This window comes from Limanda limanda, chromosome 10 (assembly GCF_963576545.1).
Source record: "Limanda limanda chromosome 10, fLimLim1.1, whole genome shotgun sequence".
Classification (NCBI taxonomy): domain Eukaryota; kingdom Metazoa; phylum Chordata; class Actinopteri; order Pleuronectiformes; family Pleuronectidae; genus Limanda; species Limanda limanda.
The window spans coordinates 22845201-22867732 of NC_083645.1; the positions used below are offsets into that span (position 1 = coordinate 22845201).

At 39.3% G+C, this 22532-nt stretch overlaps 3 protein-coding genes across 3 annotated transcripts; all 3 read right to left on the reverse strand.

Moving 5' to 3' along the window:
• Positions 1-4974: 4974 nt before the first annotated feature.
• On the reverse strand, positions 4975-8005 carry eif4ea (eukaryotic translation initiation factor 4ea). Its single transcript, XM_061079889.1, has 6 exons — positions 7918-8005; positions 7431-7526; positions 7148-7211; positions 6781-6894; positions 6273-6412; positions 4975-5508 (listed from the first exon to the last, which is right to left on the reverse strand). The coding sequence occupies exons 1-6, from the start codon at positions 7938-7940 to the stop codon at positions 5394-5396; spliced, it is 552 nt and encodes a 183-aa protein (XP_060935872.1). The 5' UTR covers positions 7941-8005; the 3' UTR covers positions 4975-5393.
• A 3807-nt stretch (positions 8006-11812) lies between these two features.
• On the reverse strand, positions 11813-16256 carry LOC133011821 (alcohol dehydrogenase class-3). The gene is made up of 9 exons (XM_061079731.1): positions 16187-16256; positions 15607-15708; positions 14684-14825; positions 14497-14584; positions 14120-14339; positions 13254-13514; positions 12719-12854; positions 12179-12317; positions 11813-12022 (listed from the first exon to the last, which is right to left on the reverse strand). The coding sequence occupies exons 1-9, from the start codon at positions 16202-16204 to the stop codon at positions 11998-12000; spliced, it is 1131 nt and encodes a 376-aa protein (XP_060935714.1). The 5' UTR covers positions 16205-16256; the 3' UTR covers positions 11813-11997.
• An 870-nt stretch (positions 16257-17126) lies between these two features.
• Positions 17127-20336, reverse strand: gar1 (GAR1 homolog, ribonucleoprotein). The gene is made up of 7 exons (XM_061079715.1): positions 20277-20336; positions 19825-20010; positions 18586-18740; positions 18417-18476; positions 18200-18311; positions 17725-17892; positions 17127-17602 (listed from the first exon to the last, which is right to left on the reverse strand). Exons 2-7 carry the CDS (start codon positions 20003-20005, stop codon positions 17592-17594), a joined length of 687 nt encoding a protein of 228 aa, XP_060935698.1. The 5' UTR covers positions 20006-20010; positions 20277-20336; the 3' UTR covers positions 17127-17591.
• Positions 20337-22532: the final 2196 nt, after the last annotated feature.

A 22532-nucleotide genomic window follows, 5' to 3' on the forward strand; every position in this document is an offset into this window, starting at 1 on the left:
CAGACAGACAGACAGACAGACAGACAGACAGACAGACAGACAGACAGACAGACAGATAGATAGATAGATAGATAGACAGACAGATAGATAGATAGATAAATAGATAGATAGATAGATAGATAGATAGATAGATAGATAGATAGATAGATAGATAGATAGATAGATAGATAGATAGATAGATAGATAGATAGATAGATAGATAGATAGATAGATAGATAGATAGATAGATAGATAGATAGATAGATAGATAGATAGATAGATACATACATACATACATACATACATACATACATAGATAGATAGATAGATAGATAGATAGATAGATAGATAGATAGATAGATAGATAGATAGATAGATAGATAGATAGATAGATAGATAGATAGATAGATAGATAGATAGATAGATAGATAGATAGATAGATAGATAGATAGATAGATAGATAGATAGATAGATAGATAGATAGATAGATAGATAGATAGATAGATAGATAGATAGACAGATAGATAGACAGACAGATAGATAGATTTCCAGAGAGAAAACTGAATGGCCTGTAGACACCACTGATCTAAATGATTCAACATCTGCAGGATGGATTCAGGATGTCATCCAGCTCTTGTATCCGACTTCACGTTAATGTTCCTGTAGCTGAATTAGAGCAAATCCCTGCAACCAGGCTCCAAATGTCGCACTTTACTAAAGCTTGTGGCTTTTATAATAAGATTAAAGCACAGCACAATGGAGCTTTATTAAGGGTTTGCATGCGGGCCATTGTAGTTTACATAATCCAATTAGCATGCACGTGTGAGGAAAAATAATCATATGTACTTTCTCCCAAGAAGCTTGTGACTGTTGGACACTGATATCTGCAATAAGCAGACATCTTAGCAGTGTCCTTTGAACAGATGAGCAGTGAACACAGGCCTGTTCTCAGTGTGAGTCCCTCTCGACAGCAGCAGCAGCTGGAAACACAAGTGCAAAGTGACTAATTAATTTTCTCAGTACTGTGCTTATGCCCAATTTTGACATACTCGGACCTGATCACAGTTCTGAGTGATTCTTAACTTCTATGCACCAGAACCAGATTCAGCATTAACAAGCTGCTTGTTCATTGATGAATTCACTCTTTAACAATTTGAGTGCAGGGAGTTTTATTTTTTTATGCCCAAAATATTTGATTTTTACTTTAAAAGAATGTTAATTCAAAATTTTAGCTTTGGTGAAATGTTTTGACATCGACATGCTCCTTTTGAAAAGATCTGAATAAAACCTTTTCCTCTGACTGAAAGCCAAAATGTTAATGTGTGCTCCAGAGTGCACGCGTTTTAAATCATCTGCACCAGAACCGTATGTTTCCCTGGAATCCGCCTTTCTCCTGCAACCTTAAGAGACGGAGCACATTCACCTCGTAGCTGTCAGTCACAGGCGTTAGCTCGGATTAGTGCTTCCATCCGTCAACATATCAGGGTTATCAAATCCACACACCTCAGGTGTCAGCTGTTTCCACTAAAAGGTGCTAATCATAGAAAAAGAGCGTAGGAAGGAAAGTAGGTTTTGCATAAATCCATAATGATTGTCACTGCCAATAAGTGTTAGAGAGATTTCGAAATGGCAAAGACTTGTAGATGTTAACACAAGAACTACAATGTGATGTGATAATTAGTCTTAGTATGATCAACTGTCTGTTGTTGTCTTGTTTCAATTGGTAAAGTAAACGCTTGTATGTGCAACATGATCACGAAGCAAAATGATTTAATTGTCTATCAGCAGATTAGGATATCAGACAGTTAATTACATTAACATATTTTATCACATTCTCTATACATCCAGAGGGATATTTAAATCTGACACGTAATTATATTGCATAACGCACACACACACACACACACACCATACGATTAATGGGAAAATAATCTTACTGACCAGGGGGACGTCTGACAACATCTGAGGCCTGGAGGATGTAATGAACCTGCAGCAGGTTAATTTGCTTGAACTTGTGTCAGAGCTGAACGCAGAATAAAAAAAGTAAATATGAAAACAAAAAACATCGGACAAGTTTAACCGCTCAACAACTGATCCGTCTGAAAGCCATGGAAATGAAACAAACTGAAACTATAGAACAAAACTCAGTAGATATTCCTAACAACACAACCTCATTAAATATTCTGTAGATTCAGTAGATTCAGGTTTTTATCTTGGAAATCAAGTGTGTGCTTTAAATTGCATAGACTCATAACTATCAAATGCCCTAATATTGCCATAAACTTTATCAAGAAATTGTTGAAAATATCCAAACACCTAAATCTCACAATGTAAATAAAGCAATCAAATAAGAATTGTGGATCTGCCCCTTCGATATTACTGACTTTAGATATTACAAACTTTACCAGGTGGCCTTATGTCAATGTAAAAATGTATTGGTTTCAAGTTTGAAATAGAAAATGTCATAAAGTAAAAAGAAAATCAAAAGGAATACAAACTCTAAGCAGTAGAGTTGATCAAGAAACTTTCAGTCATTTCTCTGCAAAGTTGTTTCCAACACATTGTTCAACCATATTTTTGTGCACAAAACAACAAGTGCATGTGTCCCTGTGACAGGAATTGAGTTGCAAAATGCGGCCGAATACAGAATGTTTGGAGTCTTGATTTCAGAAACTATTTGTGAAAAAACATCTGTTACGTTTCCATTTAGAAAGAAAATTATTTCTGAGTTCTTCAGTGAGTCGGACAGTGAATGTTTTATTATTTTCAGCTGTTCTACGTCGGCTCCGAGCGGTTGGAGGTTAAACTGTGACGCAACAAGAAGAACACAGCTTTTAGGGCCAAGGATTTGTTTTTAATTTGTACTGTGAGAACAATTTGGAATATTCAGGCCAGGTTTATGTATTCTGAGAAGGAATTGAAAATGTTCAGAATAAAATCGTAAAAATAATTTGGCTTGTTGGGAATAAAGAGTAAATGTTCAGAAGGAAGAGAAAGATCTTTTTACAGCATTTCAATAATTAATTTGAAATGTTGAGAATAAAGTTGAAGTGTTTCCGCTTTCCACTTTGTTTTAAAAAATAATCTCCTGAAATCTAGTTTGACTTTATCCTCCACATTCCCTGATACTCCTCCATGTGATACATTTCAGAGGATCTCTCTTCTCATTTCCTCTCAGTTGTCCATAGTGTTCAGATGTGTCTTGATTGACCGAGTCAATTACAGGAGGGCTTAACGGGACAACAGGGGATTTGTTGCTCCTGCAGCCTAATGGCTGTCAATAGATGTCATATATCACTTAAAGTCCTTTTAAGACCAACTGCAGTGGGAGTCTCATTAAGGTGAAGAACAAATCTCTGTAAATGACTCCAGCTGCAGCTGTTAAAGAAATCTCTCAATCTGCGCTAACATGGTCACAAAGCTGAAAAAAATATACTAAACTCAAATCAAAGCCAGTGAAACTGAAAACAAACCTGATCTTATCCTAATAAATAGATTGTATATAAAGATGGAGACATGGTGTCTCCACTTTCTCCTGTTGTTCAAAGATGAAGCTCAAATATCCTGGAGACGGGCTTCGCCATCTTTTGCTTTTGACATTAAGTGACGGAGATATTTGAATAAAAGGTCTGTATTTTGTACTTTGACTTTTTGGCTGGGTCCACTAACATGGAGGAGGCTTTGTTTATGGCCTATACTGCAGCCAGGCACCAGAGGTCGATCAATATGATTGGCTTCACTTTTGGGGAGCTGCACTCTATGGACTGTTAACACAAGGATCCATGTGTTGAAACCTATTTTTGACCCAACCATCTCCAAACCTCAGTTATCCTGCGGCCTCACACCTCTGATCCTGGTCGACAGGAGTGAACCCAACATCTTCTTCTGTTGCAGTGTCCGTTCACCTCAGGGTTCAAATGCTTTTCTGCTCACCAGTCGTAATGAGTAGTTGTGGCCTTTCTGTCAACTCCCACTGATGCAGCTGTTCTCCTCTGACCTCTCTCATCAACATGTCACGTCTGTCCACAGAGCTGCTGCTCGCAGGACATTGGTTTTTCACACTCTTCTGAGACGTCCAAACACTGAACTGGGTCAAATGTATGGATCTGCATGAACTGAAACCTGCTTATAATAGTTAACTCCCCTTTCTGATGTTTTATGAGATTAACTGAAGCTCTTCACCTCAATCTATAATGGTAATAGTATGAATTTGCAGGTTTACAGGTGTTCCTAATAAAGTGGTCTGTGAATATACTGTATTGTAGTCTGTGTGAATGTCATGCATTATCCAGCCCTCTTCTCTTGTGTTCAGTCCACAATGAATTAAAACAGCTCGTTTTGAAAGAACACAATTCACTGCACTTTTTTATTTTCATCACAACTTTTGTACATTTACTGCTCAGGGTGTCAAGGCACAGTTCAATCCCTCCAAAAACTTATTTCTGCTCGTGTCCCATACAAAACTAAATCTGGCACTGAAATAATTATGTTGTGTACACTTGAAAGCAGAATATAGTGAAAAACTCTTTTAAAGATGTCAACTTTCAAACTGAAGTAAACACTCTACACATTCAAGTGGACATATGGACATTTGGAAAACACCCTTCTCATTACAGACTGTTACGACATCTTCCTGTGCTTCCAGGCTGATAAATAGAGATATGTAACCACAGGATTACCTCGTCTTCCTGGTCCATTTTATTCTGAATTTTTCTAATTTACTCGAGTGGCAGGGAACTCAAAATTCTAAATACTTAAGATGCTCATTTTCCACTTTTCGAAAACACTGAACATCTCAAATTTAACAAGCCACATTTTCTACAAGCTGCGTTACACGAAACTAAAGACTCAGAACCTCTTGTTTTCAACACTGAAGTGACTTTTAAATGTCAATCTGAAGAAGACAAAACATTCTTCCTGCACTGAGAAAAAAAGGAATAAAAAAATTGTTTTTTCATCAATACTTCAGTCAAATTCAGAGGGTGTATTGTTAAAAGTGTGCCACAAACTTTACAATAAATCTAAATGAACTCAGTGTTATGAACAGCACTGACAAACAGCTGCAGATTAAATCTTTTTTTTTGCCTTTACTGTACTTTTACAAAAATAATTTATATTCACAAAATCAAAATTCACCAAACATGTGCACTTCCATTTCAAAAGGAAAACTGGGCCTCTTCAACAATCTCATCATCAGCCCAACACCACCACAAAAATCAGAAAGGCCTCAAACTATAGTGCTACATCTTCACTGCACCGTAAACAAAGGATTTGGTAAAGTGGCAAACAGACGAGAAGAAGTGACATCTCCATTTTAAATAACTGTTGGTGGATAAACTTGTTAATGGACTAACTACAGAAAACTCTTGGCTGGCAACAGGAAAATAAGAAACGATGGTTGTTGTTAATGGTCTTCAGGCAACAAACTTGTTCTTGGTGGAGGAGCTGCTCTTTGTGGCCGTGTCGGCGTGCGACTGGTATCCAATGATGACTTTAGACGGAACGCCTAATCTCTCTTTATACACTCGCCTTGAAAATAGAAAACAGAAGATGAAACACATATTAGGTTCCAGAAATATTTACACAGGAATATGCAACACATGCATGTTACACACTGATCTGTACTCAACATAACCTTTGTTAATATTATCTCTGTAACAGCATCGAGCGGCAGCAAACTGGTTTACACAGGATTTCATCTGATTTCAATGCATTTTGCCCCAGAGGTGTTTTACACAGGTGTGAAAGCTCAGACTCACTGGTTCTTCAGCTGTTACTATCACTTTCGTTAATACTGAGATAGATTTTTTTTTATTTTCACCAATTTTCCAGAGAACAATTCTTGGATCTTGATTATAAAATAAACCAGGCAGCAGGACTGGTTTCTAGGCGTTTGTACAATTTAGTGCAGATCCAAATAAAAACCCATATCTAGCTGATTTAAATGTGGCTTTATAAAGAGGGTGGGTTTATAAAGCTGCTTTATATTATTTTAGATCATTAATCTTTTTGCCATGGATTTGTTTATGTCAATCACTTGTAACCTTGTTTAGAGAAGTGCTATACAAATAAAGTTATAATTAGACACCTACAACTATCACCGATATGTAGCTGAGATAATGTGGATTCAGGAAGCATCTTCACCAGCTTTAGAACTTTGTCCAATGACCACAACAAATGTGGTGCAGACTTTATGGCTGTTGGGCTGTTGCAGAGGTTTTGATCTTCTAGTTGTTGATTTTGTTAGAGACCTGTTAGATTTACAGTCAGTATCTGTGTCCTCCTCTGCTCACCCTATGTGTGTAATGGCCTCTTTGTTTTCGAAGTCCGTGGTCCACACTGCTATTTTGTCTGCTTTGGCTCGGACGTTGATGACGGCTCCGCACACGTCGTCGCTGAAGTCATTAAAAGATTCGCCCACCAGACACAGAAGCTGCAGGAGGAGAAACAGACGTCATTTCAAAATCTCTCATTATTGTAGAGAAGTTTGTCACTGTTCAGCGGCAGCTAAAAAACTTGGATCTTTTCAGAACAGACATTCTGACTTGGCACAGCAAGAGATGCACAGGTGTTGCACAGATCCACAAGCATTTAACAATGGCTGCATTCATTTGAAATATCCCGGAAAGCCATCACAGTGTGACACTGAGCCAACAAGCACAATACCAGGACCCTGGAAGCAGAGCGGCCAAATGGAAGAGAGCCATCATTCATTTGATTATTTTCACCTGTTCACCGCCCACAGATTACACCAATACTAGTTATGGTTAATGTCTCCAACACGAATAAGACTGAACACACCGTCTCCATCCAGAACCGGTCCAGGTCGGCTCTGCGCTGCTGTTTGGACAGAGTGATCAGCCAGCGGCCGCCTCGTCGGTTCCGGTCGTCCTCCCACATGGGCTCAATTCCATCCTTTGTCCAAATACAACTTTAAGTTAACAACACAACAAGTACGATAATGTGGGATGACAAATATAAATATTGTTGTCCTGTAGACCAGAATAGGAGCAAATAAAACATGTAGCATCAATAGTTACAAATGTACAACATGCTGATTATCCAGTTCACCAGTGTTTACACGATTATCTGTTTCATCAGTGAAAGTTAAGACAAGACACATTTGTGGTTAACTTGTATAATGACGACTGGGATCAAATGATCTTACCTTGAACAGAGAGTAGTCACAGCCAGACATCAAGTTACTTGAGAGCTGAATGTGATTGTAGAGTCTGAGAAGGAAAAAAAAGAGACTTCATTTTTAACAACACAGAAAAGCTGTTAGCAGCCCGACATAGAGCAATGTGGGTTTTAGGCTAAGATATTACAAACACCTTGTAGAAACTGGCTTTGTAAATGATTAAACAAATGATTAAACAAATCCGATAACAAATAGACCGGTTGCAGTCACAAAGCTCTTCATGCATTCATGTGAGAAATGATATACTTACGCCCAGAAGTCTTCCACCGTGTCAAACTTAGAGATCAGACGAAGGTTGGCTTGCCATGTTTTGCTCTTGTCGTTCTTGAAGAACCAGAGAGCCCACCTGCCAATCAAAGACCAGTTACTTCACACTGCAGCTGCACGACTGCTGCTCATTAACAACACTTGTTGCACTGGGAGACGAGAACACGTTTCCCACTAATCTACTCCACTTCATGGAGAGATGAGAGATACTTGCTCAAATCCAAGCCACTTTCAAGTGTCTTGACTGATTATAACTTCACACCACATGGCCAACACGCACAAACGGGAAGCATTGTGCTATTTTAATGAAAACCAGCTCTTTTTCCTTTTAAATTATGTGTTAACAGGCTCACAAAGTGTGATGGTGTCTGGTAAGAGAATTAATTTACAATCAACTATAAAGCTGATCTTAACTATAACACACATTTTCTGCAAATGCAACAGACTTGGGAATCGAGCTGCAGCCTTACTTGTTCTGCAGAGGGTGCTTCATGTAGGATTCAACTTTCAGAACCTTCTGAATGGCTGCTTCACATTTGTCCTTTTCAGGATTTGGAGGAATTGAAGTTGTCAACTAGAGGAGAGAAAGAAGTTTTAAAAGAAAGACTTCTCAGGTTCTCTTGTTTCTCACGTAGCGTCTGTGACGACAGCTACCTCCTATCTGTTCTTTAGTTTGATGGTCGTACATTTAAAACTTATATAACATTTTTATGATCAAAGCTCAGGAACTTTGTGAAATGTGCAAAAGATGGATTGTAGACTGACGAGAGATATTTCTTTTTGAGAGAAACAGTAGTTGCAGAGGAGTTAACAGTTCTTTAAAGCTGACACACTTTCACAGAAACAGCTGGAGAGCAGCAGAGTTGTTCTCGCACCTCTTGAGGATCAACACTAAAGTTCTCACTCGTAGTGAAACGGGATTTACATTTAGATTGTAGAGTGAATGTGTTTGCAGCTTCTTCTACACGTATACAAATCATACACATTTTAGCACCAAGTCAAACTTTCTTTTAAACATTTTCAAAAGAGGAGACACACAGATCGAGGCACAAGATAGATCTGTCTTGAGCTTTGTGTAAATACATTAACTGTGGAAATGTTATGCATAAATGTGTGTGTCTATTAACTGACTGCAACATTTTGATTTTAATGGCCATAACTGAGACTTCACTTCAAATGTTTTATACTCGTATGAACCTGAACTAGAACTAGAGCTAAACATTCAGATAAACTTTTTCCCCCGTCTCGAGGGCTTTGGCAGCTTTAGTCCTACAATAAATCAAATAGCTTTTTTGACATATACATTTAAGCAAAGATGACTAAATGTCACAGGGAAATTTAACAACCCAACAAACCAGCTCAGACCTGCATTCATAACATTGGTATTCTGTCCAACCGTTAACTTAATTCCTAATCAAATACAACTTATTTCATAAAACCCAATGTCTTGCTAAAAACTGAAAGCTGTTGAATTTTATGATTTGTATAGTTGCTTTAAATATACGTTAAACTGGTAAGAAGGACTGGATAGGTTACAATCCAGTGAATCATCTGTAAATCATGTTTATTACAGTAAGTAAATATCACGCCTCAGTTCTACATGCGTTCACTTTCTACCTCGGTACCTCCTTTAATAGAAAAGCAGTCTTTGCACCAACTTTTACATATCAATATAATCTTAATGTTATATCTATATATTTTATATCTGTTTGTTTTATCCCTTATCAGTTCGTTTTTGTTGATGTACAACTTTGCTGTTCATTTTTTCTTAAAAAAAACAAGCTAAAACTTTATTGATCCCATGCTGGGGTCATTAACTTGTTCCATCAGCACATTCTCAGAATGAGAAAGAAAAGGGAATTAAAGGAATAAATTAAAAATACATAATGGTTGCATTGTATATGTTTAAGTTAGTTTGTGTGCTTTACGTTGTCTTTCTAATTTCTTAATCAATAAAGTTTATTGAGGAGAAATCAGCCTGATTACTCTCTAAACTACTGCAAACACTTCTTTTGACCCACATGTTGTTATTATTAATTTGAGGATAAATTCACAGATGTACTATCACCAGGAAGATGAAGTGAAGTGTGAGCACAGGTTCTGAGTTTGATAAATGGATATAAAAACAGAAAACACTGTTCTATCACTTCTCTGGACTCAGGACACATGACCCGGAACCGTTACAGCGGCGTGACTCCTCTCATTCATCCGAGCAGCAGAGCTCATTCCGGGGGTACAGACTTCCAAGCGTCCCCCCTCTCTCCTGGGTGAACCCTACGGGGAGACCCATCCCTGTTCCCCGGGTTTGACACCACTTTCCCGGGGATGGGTGTGAGCCGCAGACCCCCAGGTGTTGAGGGGGGACACACCGGACCGAACCGCCGCTAACCGGAAATGCTACTTTCTACTGATGTTTGGTTCGCGCCGGTTTGGAGGAAGTTTAAACCCGGAGGAAAGTCTCGGTTTTCCCGGTTCAACGTCCTCCGTCCCTGCGGTGGATTGAACCCTGGATGGAGTGTCTGTGTGGCCGGGGGATTAGAGATCAAACCCCCGGCTGGGACTCACCACCAGAGCGGTCGCCATCTTCTAGAAATCACGCTCAGGTTCGTGTCGTGTGTTAAAATAGCTGATTGGACCATCTGGTTCTGCTGGCGGCGCATGCGCACAAGCGTCCGGGATGAAAGGCACTGCTCAGTGATGAAGTGTCAGAAATAACTTCAAAATAAAAGCGCAGTAAAAAACAATACTTATATCATTTTAACGTGTGATTGTAGAGTGAGTTTTATATTCTAGGGTTTAGATTTATGTGTATTTTTTATAATTTTAGTTATATGCATTTCTATGCATTTTTTTTGCCTAAATCAACGTTAACAGATCATGGGAACTGCAGTAAAAACATTTCTTATATCATTTTAACGTGTGAGTTTTATATTTTAGTTTGTAGATATATATATAAGTATTTTTATAATTTCAGTAATTTGTGCATTTTTGTCATGATGTAGGCCACCTCTGGTAAAGTCACCTACGTCCTCACTTGAACAGATCATGGGATTTTACCCCTGTAGAACAATGGCCTATGTCAAGAGCGTATATTAGGCCGTTTTATTTCACCTAAGTCAAAAGACAATGTGTCTTTTTCAAGATGGTGGCAGCATCAAGAAGAATCAAAATCGATCTAGCCGATGAAGTTATTTCCACGATTCAGGGCTCGTCCCCAATTGATCAGTGATGAGGTTTTCTATAATATAGGCTAGGCTATAAATATTGCCTAGTTATTTAGTCTTTTTAGTCAGCAAATTAGACCGGTCCATGAAGCTAGCATTTAGCAAAGAGTGGAAAGGCTGCAGAATCTGTGGCTGTTACAACAGATAGGCTTTCTGTCAACTCTTTTCTGTCTTTTCAAACAATATTTAATCTACAGGTTTTGTCGGAAAGATTTGAATACCGTATTGTAATCCAACAGCTAGAAATTGTGTATAACTAAAACATTACAAATGATCATCTTTACAACAGCGTGTACACCCCTAGGGGAGCATGCACACTACTTTGGGAATCCCTGATGTAGCTTAATACAAGTGACCACTCATTTGTGACTGGTAACTTCAAAGGGTTGAAGGTTTTTTCCTTTTTGGTAGGAGATGCACTTGACAACTCTGACACTGATCAGGCCTCATCCACTGAAAATGACGATGCCTCAGTCGTTGAAGACATGAAGCAGCATGTACCAGGCCAAGACTCTGTTTCAGATGGAGAAGACAATACCTTAATCTCTTCCGTTGATGTTGGAGAGCCTGAGCAGTCACTTGCACAACCTGAAGAAGACATATCTAATGATGATAATGCAATAAGCGGTCCAGACTATAACCCCTCCTTTGACGAGTCCTTCGAAGACCATCAAAGACCATCCAGAACTTGAGATCAAAGTCAAACACAGATATACATTGTTTTGTATCATTACTGTGTTAAGTGTGTTACTGTCCATAATTAATGCCTGATTGGCATTAAAATAACAGGCACATAAATCAGGGGTTAAACAGTGAAAAAGTCAATATGAATAAAATTGAAATATTTTAATACCTGATTTACACATTATTCATATGTTGGAGACTCTAGATTGAGGTTTTGTTAATGTCCTGCATTTGATTATTTGCAAAGAATCTAAAAATTTAATCTAATCTAAAAATGTTAGACATACCTTCCTGTGTTTTTACAATGATTTGAAACCCCTAACGTCCTGGTTATATTCAGCTTCAGGTGAAAATAGTGATTTTCAATAAAGTTTCTGACCCCAATGAATAGAAATGTAATGTTTTCATATAATTTAGTCAGTAAATGAACAGCAACAGAAAACATGCAGAATAAATGCACCTTCAAAAGGATTTTAATAGCACCACTTTGGATCCAACAGGTATTCTACTGTTAATACAAATGAGTTTTCTCATAGTCAATGTTATTTTTCAAACAAGTGCAGAGAAAAACATTAAGTGCTGCGACTATAGAAGAAGTTTGTCTAAAGGGCGGATGTGAAGGAGGTCGATGCTGTAGGCACTTCAGAAGGTCAGCACTGTGCGGATACTGCAATGAGAATAAAAGAAGAGGTGCTAGGCTGGTAAATGAAGAACGAGTGAGCAGAACAGCAAAAGAAAACATGCGTAAGTGTATGTTCTAATCGTAACAAGCATATTTTAGAACAATGGTTTCAGAATGTGACGAATGAACCGTTCTTCTCACCTCTCTCCAGCGTGCATGAGGTCGAATCCCTTATTGATCTGCTCAAAGGGCAGAGTGTGGGTAACAAACTCATCCACCTTGAGTTTTTTGTTCATGTATTCTTCCACCAGCTTAGGAACGCTCTCCACACTCTTCCAGCCTGAGGGGGAATATGAAAATCTGTTTACCAGCTACAATTTAACATCACTAAACAGTATAAATAAAACTAATGTAACCATTGAAAAGGCCCTGGGGCGAAGCGCTTATTCCCCAGAAAACATAATAAAGAGCCGGTCAAGCGTTACTTGATAAACAACTTAAATGACCGGTACCATTTGCATATATTTTCATTAAATGAATAGAACAATTTACCATCTTTGTGTCAAATTATTAAAAGAAAGTTCAAGCACCAGTTTAAACTCATCCTGATGAAAGTGGAGTGAGAGCACATTGATTTTTACTTCATTCTGGAACCGACTGCTGTCTCATGTTATATTATGCAAAAGTGTTTGAACTCGGCGACATCTGGGAACAGCTGCCAGACCACATTACGCCACTCACCTCCGAAGGCGGTTCCCCTCCACACTCGGCCTGTCACCAGCTGGAACGGTCTGGTCGAGATCTCCTGTCCGGCTCCGGCTACGCCAATGATGACACTCTCACCCCATCCTTTGTGGCACGCCTCCAGAGCGGCTCTCTGAAACAATGAACAAGGCATTTTCTGGTCTCTAAGCACTGCCAACTTTTGAATGGTGATTTATATGCTGCTTGTGCCACTTGTCAACTTCAATGAAGCCAATGCACATCTCCATCAGCTCTTCTATGGACGTGTGATGACACATGAACACTATGAAGTGTGATTTACATGTCTGTTGTATCTACAGCTGCTGTCAGACATGTACCCAGGGGATATTCTCTGGTTGATTTTCCTCTCAGTCCTCAAGTAAAAACTCTGGAGACTGTCAGAGTGAGTCCATGTGAGATTAAAGCAGGATTATCTCTAGAGATTCATCTTGAGAGAGTGAAGGCAGACTCTCTGCGATTTGCTGCATGTTTTACACACTTTAATAAAAAGTGAACACTGAATAAGCCTCACCATGATTTGCACATTTCCGATGCACTCGAAGGAGTAGTCCACACCCCCGTCAGTCATCTCCACCAGGACCTCCTGGATGGGCCGGCTGTGGTCTTTGGGGTTCACGAACTCGGTGGCTCCGAACTCCTTGGCTTTGTCGAACTTCCCAGGGTTGATGTCCACACCGATGATCCTGGTTGCCCCGGCAACCTTGCAACCCATGATGACGGCTAAGCCGACGGCTCCGAGGCCAAACACGGCGCACGTGGAACCAGCCTCAACCTGAGGGAGGATGAAGGAGCAAGGTGAGAATCCAAACATTACAAACAGTCAAATCTGTCGTTGTAACCTCATCACATTTACTAAAATCAGAACTGGAATTTCTTATGTTATATTGAGTTATAAAGCAAATTTTAAACACATGTTGTACATTTTTGCATACTGCTATTTTAATATTTGCTTATATCTATACTGCATGTGTATTTATATACTAGATACTCCTCATCTTTACTGTCCCCTCTGCTTTTGTTACGCAGTACTTTTCCCTATTGTAGGACTATTAATAAATTGTCCTATATGTTGTTAGTAAATGAACTATATCAGTGTCTGTTTCCAACTTGGAAACAAAGCCTCTGGCAACAACCCAAGTTCACATCAGATCTGCATGATTAATGCGGGTGACCCATTTCAGAGTGAAACCTTGAAACAGTGACAGGGATCTGAATCCCCTCATCGATCCCTCGAGGCTGCACTTTGCAACAAACATGTTTTGCATAAAGAGCTTTAAACAATAAATTGTGTCGAACCTTCCCAGTGGTGTTTATCTCCCTTTAGAGAAAACAACTCATCAACGCACTGTTTTTATTTTTTGGTTTGGTGTCACCCACCTTGGCGGTGTTGAGAGCGGCGCCGTATCCTGTGGAGATGCCACATCCAAGCAGGCACACCTTATCCAGCGGAGCGCTCTCGTTCACCTTGGCCAGGGAGATGTCGGCCACCACTGTGTACTCGGTGAAGGTGCTGGTGCCCATGAAGTGAAACACTTGCTTTCCCTTGCATGTGAAGCGCGAGGTGCCGTCCGGGAGCAAACCCTGGCCCTGGGTAACTCTGCAAGATGGAGGCATAGGAGAAAAGATGGTTTAATGTAATGTGCGTATGATGAATGTTTGTCAGACAGAAGCTCAAACTGAAGCTTTGATTTGGTTCCAGAGGCTGTGAGATCAATCACTGAGGCAGTGAATAAATCGAGAACTGAAAACGTTACCTAATTTTCTGGCAAAGGTTGGTCTTGGGATTTTTGCAGAATTTGCATTCCCCGCACTGAGGCACATACAGCGGAATGACAGTATCACCTTTATCAAAGAGATATGCAAATAATCAAAATCACATATTAGTTTGTATTGCTGCACAAACAAGTTACATTTTCAGTATTTGGCTCCGTGGTTCCGTACCTGTCTTGAATTTGGTGACGCCCTCTCCGACACTCTCGACCGTCCCGGCGCCCTCATGGCCCAGGATCACAGGAAAGAGTCCTTCGGGGTCACTGCCGCTCAGGGTGTAGGCGTCTGTGTGACACACCCCTGTGGCAAAGAGCTGAGAGGAAAAGTTTATAATACATAAATGAATATTCTCGGCTCAAAACAACAAATTTAAAACCACAAGAGCCAAAAATTTGTCTTTAAACGTAAAGTTTATGAATAATAACTAGGGTTGCAAAGTTCCGGGAATATTCAAAGTTGGAAACTTTCCATGGGAATTAACGGGAATAAACTGGAAATGTTGTGGGAAATTTATACTAACTGTATTTACCTTGTCATATACAGACATAAATATAAACATTTTGTTTTGTCATAGGCTGATTTGAGCCTTGAGGAAACTTTGGGCACTTGACTATATGCTTCTGCATCGTTGTGTCATTCTTAACATAGGTCTTTGCACAGTATTTGCAAATGTACACAGCCTTTCCTTCTACATTGGATGGGGTGAAATGTCTCCACACATGAGAGAGTGCACGTGGCATTGTTCTGTAGAATAAGATGAGAAAAAAGTTTGTAAAAAAACACTAATGCAATGCCAAAAGATATAAATAGAGCTTAATATTCCTGTGGAAAGTTTCCGGAAAGTTTCCGTCCCTTTGCAACCCTAATAATAACGTGACATTTATCGTGATATTTATCAGAGTCGAATGATATTAATTTGTTTTTATCTTGGTATCATCCAGCCCTAGAGTGTTATCTTTACAACTTAATTTCTACTTTAATAACTGTACCTTAAAGCGCTTTGAGTGGCGCTAGAAAAGTCATGTACAAATACAGACTATTCATACACTTATTTTTAACCTTTGAGAAAACTTACAGGCAGCGACTTGGTTTACCTTGATGCGGACTTCATGGGCCTTGGGTGGTGCCACCTCCACCTCCTCAATGGAAAGAGGTTTGCCAGGTCCCCAGGCAACAGCTGCCTTGCACTTGATCACCTGAAGAAGGAAAAAGCACAGGACTTTGGTATTTCTCTCTCACACAAGGATTACAGACAGCAGCTTTGTGTTGCACAGTGACCTAGTTTTACCTCTGTCCAGGTTTATGTAAGAGCTGGAATGATTCACAGCTGCAGTTCAATGCTTTCCTGCAAGTGGACGAGACGTGGCTGCAGAATCTGCTTCACTCAAACTTATTTCTATTGCTTTAAGCGCTTCTGTAACTTCATGTGTTCTAATGTTATCTGAGCAACAACTTGCAGACCCCAGTTGTGAGCAGCTGAACCCTGATCCCTGTTTGGTAATTCAACACTGACTCCTGGTTCTTATTCAGCCACACGCTACCAGCTGCAGGCTAGTGAGAGGAATCCTGGCTGTTGTGAACGCTACGTGTGAATTAAATGATATATTACGCTACGCACGTTTAGAACTGATGCATTTCCAGGATTCTATTGAGTGTGTATTGGAGGAAACTCACTTTTCCCGTAGTCTCCATGTTCCTTCCTTCAGCAAGAGGAGGCGGAGCAGGCGAGCGGCCGTAAAGGACCTACGGTGAAGACCAATCAGAGACAAGAACACGCTGCTACCCCTGTGTGCTACCCTCTTCTCGTGTGACGTAAGCACGTCGGAAACAGGAAGTTGATATATCGATATATATTTTATTTTATTCATTAATCTAAAATCTTAATTTATTTTTTAAAAAGCAGTCAAAACTATAGGCTCAACAAAAACATTTAAAATGTAAAAACTATCTATTTATATTTTACTTGTTACATTATTTACTTTTATTTGTGTGGTAGTACACACAGGATATACTTCACCTGGCTGTTCCATACAAGTTATGAAATATAATTCCATTCGTGTCATGGAAATAACCAGAGCAATAGTCTTACACACTTGTGAGAAGGTACTTAGTTGAGAAAATAGGTTTAAATACTACTTTAAATGTACTGTGATTGAAATACTAGATATTTTATGTATAAGCAGCATTTGTGTTGTGACCTGAATTATTTAAACAAAGTTGTATCTAATTCTACACTTATTTTGATAATGGATTTATATGCTGATATTTTCTTGATTAATCAAGCCATTTATAAAACATTCATATTTCGACAACGATGCAATACTTGTTATGTATGTGAACTGGAGGTTTTAAGCTTCCAGGTTAAACCTTTGCATTGATTGACTGGACAAAATCATGGTCATCATCTAAACCCCAGACTTAAGAAACTAATATTTCTGCACTCCAGCAAATACATATCAAAATAGCCACCTTCTTAAAGTCTAAACTAAGGATCCATGAGAAAAATAACTTTACTTATTTAAACTAGATCAGGGCTCTTAACGTGTATAACATGAACTATCTTCTTTATTATGTCAGTGATTCCTCTTAGACCAGAGAAGAAAAAACAGACACATTTACAAAGCACCTTTTAATCAAGGTCTTTAACAAAAACAGTTGGTTTAAGATTTTACAAATTATAAGCATTAAAATGTTTTCAACTTCCACTCAAAGTTAATTTCCCATCACACAGTTTCCCACATTTGACAAAAGTAATTCAGGGAAATTTGTGAATGCGTCTCCTGAAATAATGAACAACACTTTAACACAATCAGAAACAGGATAATGATGTGCCTGTTAGCAGAGGGAGCCTAGAACCCTCACAACAGGCTGAAAAGGTCCCAGTCATGTTTCACCTTTTAAATAACGCGATGATTCATCACATCTTCAAAACTGGTACAAAAATAAAAAAATGTGAAAAGCCACAGGTTCTACAAATTGAATCAGTATATGGACACTGCCTCCAACTGGCCAGACACTGGTACTGAATGCAGTCTTTTTGCTGAAGCAGGTGTAGACAGGGATGAAACGATCCACCAGATCACCTCGCACCTACAGGTTGACAAAACGAAAAAGATAAAATGCAAAAATATTAGACAAAAACATAGCAACATTCACAAAATCCCAGCAGGTAAAACAACTTAAAAAATGAAGCATGATGAAAAGGGGCAAACCTCTGAATCCACGTCCACCACTACCTCCTCTGCTTCCTCTGAAACCTCCTCCACCGCCTCTAAATCCTCCACCTCGGCCCCCACGGTCACCGCCTCTAAATCCTCCACCGCGGCCCCCCCGGTCTCCGCCTCTAAATCCTCCTCCACCTCGGCCCCCTCGGAATCCACCTGAAAGAAACACAAAAGCAGAGCAGTTGTTCAAAACATTCATCTGATCCACGTTCTAAATAGTTTTTCATGTTCGACCTAAACCCACTGAAACTTAGACTCAGAGCCAAAGTCGGGAAAATTAGCCTTATTGGAAACTTTTATTCATTCAGTGTAGTTTTCAAAAGAACATCCTAATAAAGGCACATAAATCTTGCCAGATCACAATCTCGCTTCTTTAACCTTTAGGCCACCGCTGCCCAGTGGTCTGCATATGCATCAACAATAGGAGACAGGATTAATGAGACATTAAGTTTGGATGCTTTACCTCCACCTCTTCCTCCTCTTCCTCCTCGGCCTCCTCTTGGTGGCCCCTTCTCTCCTGGCGGCCTGGGAAGAAATCTCTGCAGTGGGAGAAGCTTCATTGGATCTATATAAAACTGAGAGAGAAGTTGCAGATTAGATATCGTTTATGACGGAGACTGAAATGCTGTCTTCAAATATTCAAATGAATGACTTTAAAATATGTCATTGACTTTTTTTACCTTCTGAAGTTTCTTAAACGAAGACGCCTTCATATTGTCTGAGAGTTTGACTGAAAAATACTGGAGGGTGAGTTAAGGAATAAAAGGCGAGAATGATATTTATCCACACAAATACACCTCATCTTTTCAGTGCAAATATATTTTTTTTAAATGGCGACAGAAAGGATACAAATTCCCGGAGCTGGCCGAAGATCTCGTCCACCTTCCCGATCTGCTCCTTGTTCTCCAGGTACACGGGGGCATTGAAGTAGGGAACCTTGCTCTCCTCTGTTGTGCACTTGCACACGATATCATCTTCACATGGATGCATGAACTCTCCCACGGCTGCAGAGAGAAACACATTGAAACACATTAAGTTGTGTGAAATTATTAGCACCCAGTTTTATTTTATGTCCTTGTCTATTGTAGATAGGGGGTGAATGAGTCTTATCATGCAGCTCTGCAGATTTAAAGGGACAACCCACATAACTTTTAAAACTCAACAAAAGATTTCAGTTGTTTGCAAAAACAAAGGCTGGAGTGGAGGCTTATACACGTCACCAACCAGCATCGTGTGAACTTCCTAACTAACCCTAACTTATTCCATATTGTGACTGAGTGTCTGATATGTTACAAGTTCCCTGCCATTGCTACAGCTTGCATGTAAATCATGTTTAAAGTTCGTAACAGTTCTTGAGATACGAGCAATTAGCCATATAACATTATAGTGTGAAGCAAGTTAAAAATACCCAGGATCTCTTTTTTAGCAAGCTCCACCTAACCTAACATCAGTTCTACATGCTGTCCTGAACTAGAAAGCTGTCCGGATTCTGTAGATTGATGGTTTCCCACTGATCTGATTAGTCAGTGGTTCATCTGTGGATCAGTTTTGATCTGTCTTTCTCAGTACAGCATCAGTATCCATGGTGAGGACTGAGATCTCTGGATGAATCCAGAAGGTATCTCGATTATTGTTTATCAGATGTGCACACATAAGAGTGACTTCTGCTGTCTGCCTACATCTGGTCTTGTTTTTTTTACCTGCGGTGCTTCGTTTTTTCATTTGTTGTAACTTATTGTTCTACGTTGTACCCGTCTGACTACCAGTCTGTGTATAGACTAGAACAAGTCATTTTATTTTAACTCTAGGTTGCCATTTTAAAAACTGGGTTCACTCTGGCTCATTCACAGTAATTTTGCTGTTGATTAATAAACAAAGTCCATGTCAAATAAACCAAGAAATGCCATTAAGTGATCACCACACATCCTGTTTCATAGCTCAGTCCCCAGGTGAGCACATGCACAAACAACACTCACATGTCGTCACTTGAAATCCACTTCTACACCTTCTGAAGATCATTTATAGTTTGTGTTTGTTTATTATTATACAGTACATATATTTCAGTCTATTTCATTTTCAGTCTCTTACCCACGACGTATTCCGGAGGTCCGTAGTCCTGCCAGCCTCCTCCTCCTCCTCTTCCTCCACCGAAGCCTCCTCTGCCTCCTCCACCTCGGCCTCCTCCGAACCCTCCTCGGCCTCCTCTGCCTCCACCGAAGCCTCCACCTCCTCCTCGGCCGCCTCGTCCTCCGCCTCCTCTGAAAGACATGTCCTCTGCGACGGAGACACAGAGACACACACACGAGTTAGCTGCTAGCTAGAGAAGCTAACAGGCTGCAGGGGTAGTAGGCAGCAAACAACTTGCTAGCATGCTAATGCTAACTCGGTCATTCAAACTACAGAATCACATCCACGTTTTCTCCCACAAACCAATGCGGTGTGCGCTGTGTTCTACGTATAATACTACAATAGTATTAACAAACAAATAATACTCAAAAAAAATATTAGAAAACACAATATAAGTAGAAAAACACACTCACAACTTTCCTCGTTGAGCCGGAGCTATTTACTCCACGCGATGACAACACGTGTGTCCAAACTGCCTGTCGTAAAGTGCATGGGAAGTGTCGTGAAGTGTCGTAAACCCCTGCCCATGCCTCGTCGTGCTTCACATGGTGCTTCATGAACCGGAAGTTTAGTTTACGCTTTGTTTATTTTGAACTTAAAACGACTTTTGAAGCTATAACGTGACGCAATGTTATTTGGGTGCAAATGAAAATACTTTTTTTTATAAATAATTGATTCAGTTGATTTGCAGGAAATTGAATAAACAATGTCCACGACAGGTCAGGTAAGAAAAAAAAAGTACACAATATTCAGTCTAATAAATGTTTCAAAGTTCATTAGGCTATGTCATGTTGTTGCTTTGAGTCTCACCAGACTGTATATAAACATATAGTTTATACAGTATAAATGATTTGTACAATTACATCTGACTGAGTGTGAAGTTTTATTTAGCTTCATTTTGTTGATCCCACATGTTCACAGGGATTCAGGAGATCCTCATACAAACATGGACCAGGTTCCAGTCCACGCACATTTTAATGCACCAGTGCAAATTGTACAGTTTAACAATGATCGTACAGAAATGCAGTTAGATTAATTTCTCCTTTTCATACACAGAAATCTGACTGAAGCTGTTTGGTTTTAGCTGTTTTCAGGGGATAAAGTTATTCCTCTTTTCCTGCCTCAGTGTGGGGAAATGTGAACGTTGTCGGAGCCCTAAAACTAAACATTGCAGGAAGAACTGGTAATTCCATTGCCATGTTTGCTCACAACACACACACCACTTTGTTTTATTGTGTTTTTCAGCTCATTTTCATTCCTTTTTGTAGCTTTAAGGCAAACACACAAGTGGGTGTCTTGGCTGATGGCATGAGCAGGATATCTCCAGCTCTGATGTGGACCAGTGATTGTTCTGTGTGCATTCTTAGAACAAGTCATGCAAAAACAAATAGTTTACTTTTATTTGTAGAAAATTATCATTTAAACTCTTGGGTTTATAGCAATAGATAGATTTTTGAATATCTTATATATATTATCTTCCCAAAAGGATAGTAGTTATATATTTTTCCCCCACTAGATATCAATACATGAACATAAGATATGATGAAGAAATTTGCTGTGTTACAGCTGCAAAGATGACAGTTGACATCACTAAAGGAAGGTAAATATATAAATCTATATATAATATAAAGAGAGTTAAACCCGAGTTGATGTGCAGTACAGACTTGGTGCATGTAACATCCAACAAGTGGGTGAAATATAAGTTAGAAGTTCAACATTTCACACCTTTTGTTTTTATTATAGTTATTGTATGTTGAAATAAGTAATGCCAAAGTTTTGTGGAGATACAGATTTCACTTTTAAAACCAATATGGAGAAACATGGAGTGATCAAATATGTGTTGAATATTAAAGAGACTGAGTATGAACATTTGACTGAAAACACAGTGGTTCGGTGAATAAAACTAAAGCAGCAAGAGAGCGTTCACAGGAGCCTGATAAGAACCTTTTTTCTTTCAAAACACTCCAGCTAATGGAAAATGTAAGTGTGGCGGGAGGAGAGTGAAATTCAATTTGAATGTTTGATATGATAATGATAAAAGTGTGTTTCATTTAAATACTAATTTTAAAAAGCCAATTCTTTGACAAACTATGAATAAAAGCCAACAAGGTTTAGAGCCCAGGTTGATTAAAAGCAGGCTGACATTAGAATAAAATGTGAACAATGGAGAACAATGAAATCAAAGTCATATTGTAGCATGTGCCCCAATCTGTCACAACATAAAAACTGGTTTACAGACGTCATGGTGATTGCGGAACAACAACACCCTCCAGTTTCACCAGTATCTGTGAATATGTATTTTTACAGATAGTATTATTTTTCCTAGACTGCTGCACTTGAGTCTAAAAGAGATAACTTGGGCACCTGTGTGATCGCAGGGTGGACGGAGAGAGAAGCAATGAGCGTCCTGGTTGAAAAGCTGCTGATGGGAAGCACCTTGAAGGCGAGTTACTTTGGAGGTGAGTTATCTTAAAGCTTCAGCAGAAATTCAATGTAATTGGCATGATGGAGAAATCCACCCGCTGTAGTCTGAGGCCTTGTCCAACACCTGAGATATTTGGACATGCCTTGACATATAGATTGTCAGTGAGAATGAATTGATATATTTGCAGCTCGTGTCAACCAAAGTTCTTGAGGACTCATGAGGGTCTTGTTTTCCTCTTGTAAAT

Bases quoted from the DNA above. Each gene is read 5' to 3' on its own strand.
- gar1 (XM_061079715.1), bottom strand. From the start codon at position 20,005: ATGTCTTTCAGAGGAGGCGGAGGACGAGGCGGCCGAGGAGGAGGTGGA. The intron at 18,741-19,824 runs GTAAGAGACTGA...TTCTCTCTGCAG, and splicing joins ACCTCCGGAATACGTCGTGG to CCGTGGGAGAGTTCATGCAT. The intron at 18,312-18,416 runs GTAAAAAAAGTC...CTTCTCTCTCAG, and splicing joins CGTTTAAGAAACTTCAGAAG to TTTTATATAGATCCAATGAA.
- LOC133011821 (XM_061079731.1), bottom strand. The intron at 14,340-14,496 runs GTAACGTTTTCA...TCCATCTTGCAG, and splicing joins AACCTTTGCCAGAAAATTAG to AGTTACCCAGGGCCAGGGTT. The intron at 12,023-12,178 runs GTGAGAAGAACG...TTCTCATTGCAG, and splicing joins CTCATGCACGCTGGAGAGAG to TATCCGCACAGTGCTGACCT.
- eif4ea (XM_061079889.1), bottom strand. From the start codon at position 7,940: ATGAAGCACCCTCTGCAGAACAA. The intron at 7,212-7,430 runs GTAAGTATATCA...TTTCCTTCTCAG, and splicing joins ACGGTGGAAGACTTCTGGGC to ACTCTACAATCACATTCAGC. The intron at 6,895-7,147 runs GTAAGATCATTT...ATTTGGACAAAG, and splicing joins GTGACTACTCTCTGTTCAAG to GATGGAATTGAGCCCATGTG.